Genomic DNA, 14522 nt, shown 5'->3' with positions numbered 1-14522 from the left:
TCCGAACTCGTCGTATACGTTTGAAAGCAAAATCGAAATATTCTTAATCAAGTAGGCTAATAAAACCTACTTATTATATTACGTGTGTAACTGAGCAACTTCATTATTTCCATATTGAATACAGATTACAGGCTCGTGTCTGAAACTGGCATAGATTGCGCAAACCCAAATTTAACGCGAATGATATTAATACAACGAATACCACACGAACGATAACGACAGATTTAAACCTTTAAAATTACCCTAAATTTATATAACTACTTGAATGTATACATACGAATAAATGCTTACTCCATTTGAATTGCGAAGGTTTATACAGATACAAAAACAGATCGAAAATACGTCGGAAAACATACTTAAGCGATAAATTGGATACTATATGTTGTATGTTTTCAAAAGCACGTGTTATAGTAAAATAATGTATCGCTACAATTTTCATGATATTTCATAGTAAAACACTTCAATAATTAATTTTAAATTGTGACATTAATTTCAGTTGGAAAAATTAAATTCCAAAATAATAAAATAATTATTCGAATCCTACACCTATTTAATTCGAAATCCCCATTCATCTTACCTTAACACACCAAAAAACTAATATAATATAAACAATAAAAATATATCGCCTAATATACAACACGCTGTATAATATGCAAAAGGTAATTAAAATCACTATGACACTAAAATCTTGTTCATCACAAAAGAAGAACTCTTCATGAGTCAAATTTTTCACACGAATGTCCACTTCGTGCCGTATCGCGTCTGAAACTGAAAATCAAACCTTTCAGGACGACGCCACGACTACTTATCCTGAACCCTCGAATACGTACAACGTGAAAAAAATAAGAGATCAGCATAAACCGGTCGCTACGAGACCTCACAACGACCGTCCCAGTGATGATACAAAGGCTCAAATTATAATGGCTGGTAAAACGATAACGGGGTACGTCGAAAATGAATCTATAGTATCAGAGAATAAGGTCGTATTTTCTTTGGGCGTTCAAATTTACACCTCACTCGGCATATATTTATGTTAAAACGAAGGGTCTTCGTAAATTGGTCATTAAATATGTCAATATAACACTCTGGAATGCAATTAGTTCTTTATGTAAATGTCATTGAAATTAGACTTTAAGGCGCTACACATAAGGTTTAAATTCAAATGTTTTCATAAGTGTCTTGATTCAATTTAAAGATAAGCTTTTTTAATAAAAATACAATATAAATTAAATTGTTTTAAAATTGTTAAACTATTGTAGTATGCTGATATGCGACTATATAACGTATTCTGTTCGGAGTAAAGCTTTTAATTGCTGCCCTTAGTTTTACTTGCGTCGTTCTTATGTCTAGGCAGGTCTGAATTAGTTTTGGTCATACTAAAAATAAGAGAAAATATCTTCAATCTGGACATAATGCATCTATTCTAGACAAAGAATTTAAATAATGTCTTATATACTTTTCATTTACAAATAAATACAAAAATAAATCCATAAAATAGTTTAAAAAGTCTATTTTGCATATTGTTAAGAGGACTTTCATAATCTAATTTTCATATGATGATATTTTATATTTCCATGATATGATTTACCAATAAAATACTGACCAACGAATTTGAACCTTTCATAAAAAATTGTTGTTTTAAAATTTTCACGTGAGATGGAGAATGATGAAAATTTATAAAACACAATACATATAATTTTGTGAAGCTCTACAAAATATGTATTTCTAAAGTACATCAAAATTTCATTACAAATGTAAATAACAAAAAGTTGACACTAAAGACAAGCGTACATATTTCGGTAACAGGAAACAATAATGTGTGTAATAAATTGATATATTTTTCATAAAGCATCAGACAGACCGTTGCAAATTACGAGATCGTGGAAGTCGAAACTAAATCAATTTAAATAAGAAAATTCTCTACGATTTAAATTTTTCATAACTCCGATGACACACGAAGAAGTTCTTAGAAATATATATTTTTTAAACGGAATCATTTAGTTATTCATAAAAACGTTTACTTGCAAATAAAAAACGTGGCGAAGTTTTAGTAATAAAAATAATTCTCGATCTAAATCTATGGGTATTAGAGGAGAGTTCTCTTCTAAGAGTCTCCTCTTCAGTCACAGGCAAACAAACAACATTTGAGAGCAAATTAACGCGATGTCATTGGTCGAGAGCTTGATCTACGATTTTCACTATGGATTTGCAAAAAATAGCGGTTTAAACGTCGCCGATAGGTACGGTTGTTTCACTAATTTATATAATAAGAATTATAAATAAAAGTATATTAATTGTAAACTTTTCGTAGAACTCAATATAGCAGAGTTACTGGCAAATCTCATGAAATACGTAAATCTATGGTTTGTTTATCTTTATTCCTTCTTCGATTGGAATATGCTATATATCATTGAATTTGTTAAATCAAGTACGATTGCCTATTATACTGTCATCCTATGCATCTATTATAGGAGTAAATAAGAAGTTTAAATAATGTTGTAATCAACCTCTAATAAACAACTAGAGAGAAAGAGACGGAAGATTCGCCTTGATAAAGCTTAGTTACGTGATTATATCAGCCAAACATGGTCACTGTTGTGATCCACATAAAAGAACATCTTTTAAATAATACACGCACCCTATAATGTCAAAGTATATATTATTCTTTGTTGAAGGAGTAATTAATGTCATAAATACAGAGGTACTCACTGGTTGGGGTGAGCTGTGAGCCGGTTCGGATCGGACGCGTTGCGGTGCTTGCCGCGTCTGGGCGCGTCGCGCTCGCGACAGCTCTCCGCGCGGTTCACGCCGCGAGACGCATTCGCTCCTTTCCAACTGCTGTGGAAGTACTTTTATGTTAATTATATATCAAAAATATTAATAGCCAAGTTAGTCAATTACGAATTTAATAATGAATACAACTATTTTTTTAGTGCCAATAACATTCAAGTTAAATCTAAGTACATATATAAATGTATTTAATTTTAGTTCAGTCGTAATGTAGGCAACATATTAAGGGTTCTTATTCAAGAAAAACAATCTGATTGCATTTTTAGAGCATTCACTCAAACTGCTTCTGCTAGTAGCCTGTTCAAAGAAAATAAACCATCTAGCGCTTAAGCTATCCACGCCATCCGGTGGCAAGAAGCCACATTTTTCCAATGAAACAAAAACATCCCAAACCAACGGTACTACTGTGTTAAAAATAAAAGCTATCTATTTGTTAACGCCATCTAGCGGTCGCTGTGGGCATTAGGAAGTTCACAAATTTTACACAGATGGCGCTAAAAGTGACAGTATAGCTGCGTTCAAAATTTTAAGTGACTACAAAATTAAGGACTTATTTTGAGATTCAAGAAATTACTTTCGAAAATCTATTTTGCGATAGAGAAACCGCACACATTTACAAGTGTGTATATCTCGATTCCCGTGTTATTTTATGTCTGTGTGTGTACTAGCCTGTGCTCTTTCGTTTCGTTCTCCTTGGCGCTGGTGTCGTTGGTGTCGACGTCTAGTTCTGGCGCTGCAGGCTCGTCGGTCGATCCCTCTCGCCTTGATTCTCCTGCAAACAATGTAAAACGAATGTCAGAAATGCATTTTATTTATTAATACTGTTTAATTTTCTCACAATATTAATATACGACAGAGAATCTTCAAAACATATTTAAAATTAAACGCGGGGATATACCAGTGAATTATCACGTAGCTGTCTCAACGAATGAGAATTCAAATATGGGCAAGCATGTGAAACCGTGTGAAAATAGTGTTACAGAAAAGACTATAACAACCATCTTAAATAATAATAAACCAGCTTATCTACGAATAAGGAATGGATCTACACCAAACGAGAAAAGAAACCAAATAATTTCCATTAAACAGATAATATTTGAAACAACAAAGGCTGCAATTTTAGTGAAACACAATTGCAATGAAACATATAACAGCGGCGACGGGTAATTAAAAACGATCGAATGTTACAAAAACGTCGGAAACTCGGCAGATGAATCATGGCGAGCGCTCTATCCTGTTACGAGATGAGCCACGATCGGCGCGTCATTATCCTGTGAGGATACAAGAACACTATATACATACAATTAAATTGTAGCATAACTCTGTCCGTGCATATATGAAGTATAATGTCCAATAATTATTAACTTATTTTCTTATGAAAATGTGAATGAAATCGACATTCTCACGTGAGATTTATTATAGTCCAAACACAGTTACACTTTAGCTTGGTTTTAATCCAGTAAGCGAAACCCCATAAGTCAATAAGTTAGCCAGTAGACGTAAGGTAAAAGAAGACGAAAAAATTGACAATATGACGTAAGACAGAGTGACAAATTAATCTGTAAATATTCGCAAATAGAGATGGATATAGACACTTTCATTTTACGTCCAAGTTCAAAAACGTTCAAATCCAACATTAATATTGCGTCAATTCGATGTCAAAACTAGTTTATTTGGCTTTAGTTCCCTTGTGGCTGGAATAGACTATAAATTTACCTATATACATTTGCGGAATATAAATGGATAGCTAAATACCAGCTCATTTTGGATCCACATTCACTAATTTCGATCCAGATCGTCAGAACCACGAATCAGATCGCTGTTGCAAACGCCAGCCATACATAACGTGATATAATATTACACGTGTGAAAGTTGAATATATTGTTTGTCCGTTCGTTTGTTACGCTTTCACGTCTAAACTATTCAACCGATCATAAACACCTCAACGATATCTATCGATGGGGAAGAGCTACATTACTTGGTGGTAGGGCTTTGTGCAAGCCCGTCTGGGTAGGTACCACCCACTCATCAGTTATTCTACCGCCAAATAACAGTACACAATATTGTTGTGTTCCGGTTTGAAGGGTGAGTGAGCCAGTGTAACTACAGGCACAAGGGACATAACATCTTAGTTCCCAAGGTTTGTGGCACATTGACGATGTAAGGAATAGTTATTATTTCTCACAGAGTCATTGTCTATGGGTGATGGTGACCAATTACCATCAGGTGGCCCATATGCTCGTCCGCCAATCTATACCATAAAAAAACATCGGTGCATATTTGCAGAACGTTTAAAAAATTATGAACACTCGATAGCATTTGTAATAAACTAACAAGAGGACAATACGGTCTCATAGCCGTCGCTATAGAGGACGCGTGTACTGGTATAGCGATGATCTCACTCCTGCGCAGCGTTTTAATCATTCTTAGCACAATCGCATTCATATTAAACAAGCCACACAATACTTTGAGTATAGAGATGAAATTATTTCAAATATCTATATTACTATTATAAATGTGAAAAGAACTCTGTCTGTCTATCTGTCTGTCGCACTTCCACGACCAAACTGCTGAACCGATGAAAATTGATGAATTTGATGAAATTTGGTATGACACAAACTTAAACTCTAAGTAAGGACGTAGGCTATATTTTTGCTTAACACATGACAACTAACACCCTAATCGCGATTAAAGCAGCGGGCGGCCATTAGTCATAATAAGTATATTTTACAAACGTTTTACAAGTACTATTGATCTTTGAGATGCTACCACAAAAATATATCTATTTTTGTTCTATTTATCGAGGCTGATATGCATCAGATGATCTGCCAAGCAGCCATACTTAGTATTGTCGAGTTCCGGTTTGGACAGTGAGCCAGTGTAGTAGCATACGGGACATAACGTATTAGTTCCCAAGGTTGCGGGCGCATTGGCGATGTAAGAAATGATTAATATTTCTTCTAGAACCTTCTATTATCGATGTTTGTGTTCAACTATACCTTCTACAACTACAAAATTTAAACCTAATATATTATCAATATCCATTGAATAGGCTATTTGACAATGCGAAAAATAAATTGTGAATTATTGTGATCAGTATATATTATGAGTTTAAAAATGATTATTTACTAACGAAAGTTGAAAATAATACTTAATTTATTCAAAAATCCATAAATAAAAATGCACTTTTTCAAACGCTTGACACGTAACACAAAACGTCATTTTCTTGTAAACCTTGCTTTTCTACTATATATACCACAGATTAAAATACAGGAAAGTGACGTCACCGACCCCATTGCAGCGCCATATTGTCCAAGTAGCGTTTTTGCGCGATATTTAAATATGGAATTTGAATTATGATATTTTTCGGCAAATATGTACTAGAAATAAAAAAATGAACTTTTACTGGTTTTCTTAACCTCTATTAAATAGTAGGTATAAAATGGATTTTAACAACCAGTAACAAAGTAATTAATATTCATTTGTTTCATATAGGTTTCAATTTGATGTCACTCGCCGCTAGATGGCGCTCCAAGGCATGAAATTCCATAACGTTTCACCATCATTACAATTGGTATACATCGTCTGCTTTGCAATATCCTGAAGTGTGGATCACTTGACACTTATACCGTTAATCTATTGAGGCTTTCCGCTTAGGAGTTGGCTAACTCATTTCCCAATTATTACTTGTCATTGAAAACACATTGTATTGTATTATTAATATCAATAGATACTCATTGCTCAAGTATCGATTGAGCTGTGAATTTATTATGAGTTCTTCGTAACCGACGTGATCACATTTTGTTAGTGAATACTAACCTTATATTATATAAGTTAATAATTGAGTAACTTTTGAAGAGCGATTTTCTATACAAATATATATTAAATGAAAAACATCGCATCGTTCATAACAGCTTGCACATTTCTTATCATTTTATGTTAAACATAAAAATATATTTTATCGTTATTATCAACATCATCTATAGCTTGTACAATGTGCACGAGCCTGGGCCCCATTATCACGGGAAAGATGCCATTTATGAGTTGGAATATGTAATCGCACAGAAAAAATAGTAGTCCAATAAGGCCCCATCGTTTGTCCTAGGGTCGGTTTTGGCCTAAGATAGCCCTGGTTGTTATCGCTACTGTATACAATTCTATTATATTAACTGCACCATATTTAATTATCTGTTCAACTTAGATATATATGTAAAATAATGTCTTTTGACATAATTAGTGCAAAAAAAAGTATCTAAATAGTACAGTGCAATGTAGTTGAGTGCGTACGACCTAAATATTCGTATAGTTAACATGCGGTGTTTACAATACACTACGGTTAGCGTCAATAAACATGGAGTGGTACAAACTCGACAGCAGTTACAACTTGCGAGTAATTACCGACTCTGTTTTCGATTGCATTGCGTTATTTCTGTACTATATATTGTGAGATAGATGTACATAAATAAATATTCATTAAAATTTAAAAGTGATAGGTTTTTTAATATATTAAGTGGACCGACAAATGGGCCTTATAATGGTAAATGGTCACTGCCGCCCGAATGACAATGGCGCTGTAATTCCAATTTCTTCCATTGATTACACGCCAAACTCGTGAGCTAAGGTATTTTGTCTTTTAGATACACTGCCTTAGGTACTAACAAGGGAAACAGAAATTAATTAACAATTGCCAATTACCTAAAAAGAAAAGTTCCTAAAAGTGTAAAGTATTTCTAATACTTGTAATTGCATACGTTAACAAGGTCATAACAACAATATTCCAAGTACACGAAGACTCTCATGTCTTGTATAACGGTAAACAGATAAGAATACTAATAATACACTAATATATAAAAGCCGACTAAAAATTAAAAAAAGACTAAGACATTTTCAATGTATCAATTTTTCCCATCCGCTTAAAGATACATCGATATCACATATAGAGGGGGAACGACAATAACTCGATTGGTTAGGATTGAACCTGCGACTTTTACACGAGACGACTTCAACTTGAATGTTGAAATGAAGTGAGAAAACCTGCCTCACGATGATTTCTCTCGAGACATCCAAGAAATCGACCCGTCCATCATCACCCGCCTTACGAATAAGCTGACAAAGAAAGTTATAAAACAAACATGTCCATCGCTCCTTATATCGCTACATATTACAAAGCAAAGACCCCCGGCCGCGTCTCTCTGTCTTTATGTACGTGATAAACTAGAAAACTACTGAATCGATTTTCATGCGGTTTTCACTAATAGACAGAGGGACTCATTGAAGGAAGATTTAGGTATATGATTTATTGAGGTTAATATAACGACAAATTTTAAGCAAGATACAAAAGATAATATGTCCATCCGTGCGAAGCCGGGACGGGCCGCTAGTAACCTCATAAACATGTAAAAACCTCGCATCGCCACTGTCTTCAACGTCCGTCGAGGGAAAACCGAAATTTCGACCGCATCGGGGTTCAGTGACCGCTGATGACGTCACGACACTGAATCACAGCCTGGACCTCGACTTTGAAAAAAAACTCGATACGAATCTGCAACTTCGATAACGTCTTAACTACACAGAGTATACATTTACATTTCAACTTTTCAATACGAAACACCCTTTTTGTTATTTTTAATTAAAATAAACCTAGTAGTGCTTCTTCGTGGTGCCTTCATACTTGCATAATATGTAAAGATTTCTATATATAATGATAATATAAATTTGCACTAGCAATAAAATAAAACACGGTTTTGTTGGCAAGGCAAGACATTGGCAAGTATGTATATCGACTGGTACGAACTTATCCTGACGAACCAAACCCTACAAACAATTCAGATCAATGATATAATATGTAATACTACAAAACAATATACATATATAGTCTTATATGAGAAAAAAGAAAAAAGATGAATTTATCGCAATAAAATTTCACTTGCCTACAGCTATGGGCAAGCTCGTTTGGGTAGGTACCACCCACTCGTCAGATACCGCCAAACCTAAAGATTTTGCGTCCCAGTTTGAAGAGTGAGTCTGTGTAACAACAGGCACAAGGGACGTGTCTGCTCCCAAGATGAATGGTTAAAATTTCTTTCGGCATCAGGTGGCCCATTTGACATTCCACCTACTTTAACAATAACCAACCAACGATATCACACACACAAACAATACAAAATATAAAACAAGACTTATGTAATCAATTGTTTTCCTATTCCTAACAAATCGTAGAGATTTACAAAAATAAACCGACACAATTCCAAAGACACTTTCGATAATACAGCATTCAATAAATTCAGCGGCCGTTACAGAAACGGGACAATGTTTTTGGTTTAAATCGTCGATTTATTGCTAACATACATACATAATATTTATGATACGGGGTCGAAGAACTTGCATTACAGAGATAACTCCCAAAGAGCATTCGTAATGTAATCGGTGATAATCTTTATTGAGGAATTTTTAGGGTTCCTTTGCTAAAAAAATGTCATAAGAATTATTGCAAATACAGATCAAACGATAAAGTATTTGTGGAAATTGCTACGGAATCTATCTCTCTGTGCTCCCCAATATGCATATAACTGAAATTAATTATATTGATGCAATCTGCCACATACATATATGATAGGATCAAAAGAATATTATAAAATGCATTTATCTATATCGGAATACAGAAATATATGACGAATAGGTGGACAAACGAGCAGTAGATCTTTCTAATTGCAAGTGATAATCGTCGTTCACAGACATCTGCAGACAAAAGTGGCGTTGCGGGCCTCTCAGGTACATAAGCGCTCAGGCAGACCCAGGGGCAAAAGTTATCTTGTGGAATTATGTGCGCTCATTGAAAATATATTTATTAGCAAAAATATCCGAAGACAATTAAATATTATTTTATATTTATTTATGAATCCAACGTTACGTATAAAACTATACATTACAAAATATTTATTCTGAGAAAACAGCGTCTGTCACTAGATAACTGTAAAAAAAATCTTTTTAATTTTGTATTACGGCTTAGAAAGAATGTAATCACAAAATCTTAAAATACACAAAAAATATTAAACAATTACAATGACTACCAAATACCATTACGAAAAAAATTAGTCACAATCCCAAATTAGCGCAACGGGAATCGAACTGGGAACAATGTCTCCGCTGAGTCAACCCACACAAGGATACGCTATTAATACGCGCTTCCCGTCGAGGTGCGCACGCGCATATCAATGTACTGGTGAAATCAACGCTTCCGGTATTTTTTTGTTATTTAACGGACTTAAGGTTAGCTTAAACTTATGATGGACGTATTAAGGTACGTGAAACATAATTGGTCGTCTGTTTATGATAAAAGGTCATCGAATTGGTATGATTCGCTATTACTATTTAAAGGTAGCCTATACTATACCTTTACTTACTACCACTGTTTATGGCCATGATGGATTTGCAAGTGCATTCTATATGAAAAATGTAAGTATAGACTTAGGTTACAATAAAGATGCTGTCTCAAATAACATTATAAAAGTCCTAAACCTAACCACCGGCCTCCTATCCGCTTAAGGAAAAGGTTTGGCTCAGTCCCACTGCGCGGCTCCAATGCCATCCATTGAATTGGCTCAATCATTTCCTAAGAATGTCTTCCTTCAAGACTGAGCACGAGTTAAATTATAGAGACAAATTAAGAACATGAAACTCGGCTCGCCTGAACTTGAACACCGCAACATACAAGTAGAATCTACACACTTTAACAGCGGTGTAATCTCGGACAAGATTTGTACAGTTAATGACGTTTACAGAAGGAGTTTCTTTGAATTATTTAATATTTAAGACATCAAGTTCGATTTATTCTATGCGATCTGTGCCTCACTTAACACACAATACATTCCGGTGGTCTGTTTTTTGTCTAATAATTAATTTCATTACCATGAATAAGCTCAGTGTTTTTAACATCAAACATTGAATCTAAGAATACAATTATAAGTAAATCTTTGGGTGGATGCACAAATCGCAGTGTCGTATAAGTCGATTGCATTCCATTTATTAAAGATAACCATATGATATAAACAAAATGCTTTCTACCTATGAAAACATTTTGGAATTGGATAATTAGTTTTGGAAACACAAAGAAACTTTAGCCTTAAACAGTATTTTCATGTAATTAAATAGTAGTCGCTTTAAGAGTTATATGTTCATAAGGATTTGGTATTTTTTTCGGACATTCGCACGTGCATTTGTTTTTATTTACTTAATTTAGAAATTGAAATGAAAAAATGGGCTGACGTTATGTAGTTCCCTTCACCTATAGACACAGACTGTAGAAAGTACAAGGTAATTCATACAATATTTTCACTAGAAACCTTTACATACCAGACAATTAGAGCACAACCGTAATTAATTGTTATTTTTCATTTTAAGAATGCAATAAAGTGTGGTGGACAGGGATAGACTTGATCAGTAAATATATTATAATATATAACACAGAGATGATTAATAAATGATATAATCGCGTCACAAGGCCGGGGGTGTCGTCCTGATAATGGATTGGCGAGTGACCCGTTATCACTGACATATATGCACCGATAACAGTTATATCTTCATAACAAGAGCCTATTATGAATATGAAATGATTATTTACTCTTAATATTTTTATATATTTCCTGGGACTATAGTGCTTCAATTTTTTTTTTAAATCAGCATGGTTATTTTAGTCTTTGTACTACTCACCACATTGACTAATTTGTACTAAAACAGTATTATATCTATCAAATACATACATATCAACTATTTTTCCAAACAAAACCTTTTAATTGTTTTGTACACAAGCTACCCTTTCAACTATCTGTATCTCCTAATACAACTGTAAACTCGAACAAAGCACGCTGTACACAAACAGTTGAGACCCACCGGCCCATTGACCGCTTGCGGAATGCACAGACGACTTGTTTCAATATCAAACAATTTTATATATAAATAAACGATCACATTTAACACATGATCGTTGAAAAAACATTGTAAAACGACCCTTATTATTGAAAGAATAAAGTTCAATATCACAGAACTATGCTGTGAATTTAGAAAACTTGTCTGAACAATCCTTATTGAGCAAGAATTAAAGTTGACAATAGAATTTACGACATCAATCGTATTGAAAGAGTCAGTGATCCTTATATAGATTCTATTTTCAAAGGCGTAGGGATCAGAACGGCCTGCGAGGATTAAGCATGTTTTGGTATGCGCCAGCACGGGTCATGGGCAGAATAGCTATGAATGGAGAAACTGTTGCATCAATGAATACTTAATTAATTATGGGAGTAGTTGAAATTATTTGCGATTCAGACCTCTGCGATAACGTCATCTGCTTCATATCTGAAATTGTAATGAGACGTCAAGATCCTGTCATCTGTAAACTATGCGTTCCTAAATGATTGATCCGATTGTGATGAAAATTTTCCAAGTTGTAGACTTCACGGCTGGGAAGGCTCCAATACCGAAATATTTTTTTTTGTGTGATTGACTTTTAACAAAATAATATTTGCGTAGATAAATAACTAAATTTATAAAGTAAACGTTTTTGACGTAAATAAATTGATAAATTCTAACAAATAAGATTTATGATCAATTTCTAAACAACTGATGGAACAATCAAAACAGTAAAACAAACCAAATAAATAATATCACTCGTGATATTATTGCTTAATGTTATTAATCAAGGCAGAGAACAACCAGCTCTCTGGTTGATTTTTTAGTAGATTCTAGATTCAGGTCCGTTGGTATCAGTTTATTGTTAAATCTTGTAAAATGTCCAAAAAATACGAGGGTGAAAATTGAATGTTTACTTGACCGAAAGTCAAACGTAATTCAGATAAAATTGGAACGAGCATTCGCCATATCGTTACACGCGATAAATAATTTTCTCACGACGAGTCTAAAGCTTTATGGCTCGTATGTCGATTTTATAGATTCTAACCAGACGGTTTTATTTATTTTCCGTTGCCCATATGTATGATTTCACGGTCAAAGAATTCAGATGTTTAATTGTTGAAACCGTTTTAATAACGCTTCGACATGTTACGGTCGTGTTACGAATTCGCGTTACCGTTTTGCATACTAGGGTTGTCATTGATGGACGGCCATTATAGATTTGAATTCCGATCTCTAAGAAATAAATCTTAACAAGATACTTCGTGACATTTCTAGCTCTTGCAATTTACAAGGTTCAAATAATTAATAGATGACCTACAGGACGGAAACAAATGCATAATCAATCTTAAGATTCCATCACGACTTTATGCTATATTAATGCACATACATATATTCAAAGATCTCATTCTAAATAATTAAGAGATAAAACTTTGGACCTGATGAAATCGAGTTTGAAAGCGTAAATATAAGTATAATAAAAAATCAACGACGTGTTAATTAAAATTTTATATATAATACAAATAAAGCAACAATGATTGATAGAGGATGTTGTATAAATAACGCAGACTGATAAACCGGCGAAGCATTCGACGACGCATTATCAAGTCAAGTAGAACGATCAGCAAAAAACTGAAAACCGTTACATGTCAAACCCGAACCAGTAGTCGAATCAATTTAAATATTTCGCCAAGCGATCTATCACGATCGCCATCGAGTATTGAATTGTTCGACGATTTAGATCACATGTACGGATTATTAAGCAACTGCACCGCCGTGTGTTAATCGCGTCGGAGATATTGTGTCAAACATAATTAGGAATTTAGGTGAAGTTTCTTTGAAGTAAGACGATACTTTACTTTCTCAATGTGTATCTAGTTTGATTCTTGCAAGTAGGTCTCGCTTTGTGTTTATATTGCAAAATAACATTAAATAAAAATATCTGCCATAGTTAACTAATTGTTAGATACAATGTCTTACAAATTGCATTTATGTAAGTGGTCGAGAATTCAGATATTATTTGCGACATATTTATGTGTAGGTATACATAACAGCGGAATAGGGTTGCTATTCCAATTGCACTGAACAATTTTCAAGATAAATCTACAGCACTGAAGTAAAATTGGCTTCAAGGTATAGTTTTTGCATGACACGGATAATAAAAGCAGCGCTTGTTATTGCGAATTAAAAGATTAATTAGTTTTCAGATTTCAATAACCTTGAATTTAGAAGTTGAAGTTTTGTATTTCATCATAATTCTAGACACAGACTCATAGTTAACTAAATGCGTATTTGATAAACACTTTAAAAAAATGAATCTAATTAAAATCACCGTTAAGGTTTCACATATAAGGATAACATGAAAGGGCTTAATAATAAAAGCAACTTCCGATCATTACAACATCCAAATAATAGCCTAAGTCCGGCCTTTGACCCGGCAACCCTGAGACGCAAGGCGAACGGGCCCCGGCCGATCTGAGGTCAGCGTTTGATAAATACGACGCCGTGACGGTTTGATGCGGAATCGAGATCTCGTAAGCGGAACAACGATTAATTCGTTTGAAGTTACTTTTGTGCTACATATAAGTGTAATTATTGAATTGAAATCAGTCAGGTTTATTACTTAAAGACCGAATCACGAAAATCATCGCAATAAAAGTTATCGCTCCATTAAAGTTTAAATAAAAAACGATCTATCGCTTGAAACCATTAAAAATAATGACGAAAAAGTAATAGTGTAATATTATTACTCACCTCTGGAGCCGCTGAACAGCCACGAATTCTGTTTAAAAGCATCGGAATTCTTCTTTTTTGCAATCGGACTAGGT

At 34.1% G+C, this 14522-nt stretch overlaps 1 protein-coding gene across 1 annotated transcript in view; it reads right to left on the bottom strand.

Annotated features, from left to right (window-relative positions):
* Positions 1-14522, bottom strand: part of LOC124540819 (rho guanine nucleotide exchange factor 11) — a 183343-nt gene that overhangs the window by 30747 nt on the left and 138074 nt on the right. Inside the window, exons 19-20 of the mRNA XM_047118540.1 lie at positions 3460-3562; positions 2710-2838 (exon numbers count right to left, since the gene is read on the bottom strand). Of these exons, the coding sequence (XP_046974496.1) occupies positions 2710-2838; positions 3460-3562 (232 nt within the window). The remainder of the gene's footprint in view (positions 1-2709; positions 2839-3459; positions 3563-14522) is intronic.

This window comes from Vanessa cardui, chromosome 26 (genome assembly GCF_905220365.1).
Source record: "Vanessa cardui chromosome 26, ilVanCard2.1, whole genome shotgun sequence".
Classification (NCBI taxonomy): domain Eukaryota; kingdom Metazoa; phylum Arthropoda; class Insecta; order Lepidoptera; family Nymphalidae; genus Vanessa; species Vanessa cardui.
The sequence above is the reverse complement of the archived record's forward strand: the minus strand, read 5'-3'. Positions and strand labels throughout refer to the sequence as shown.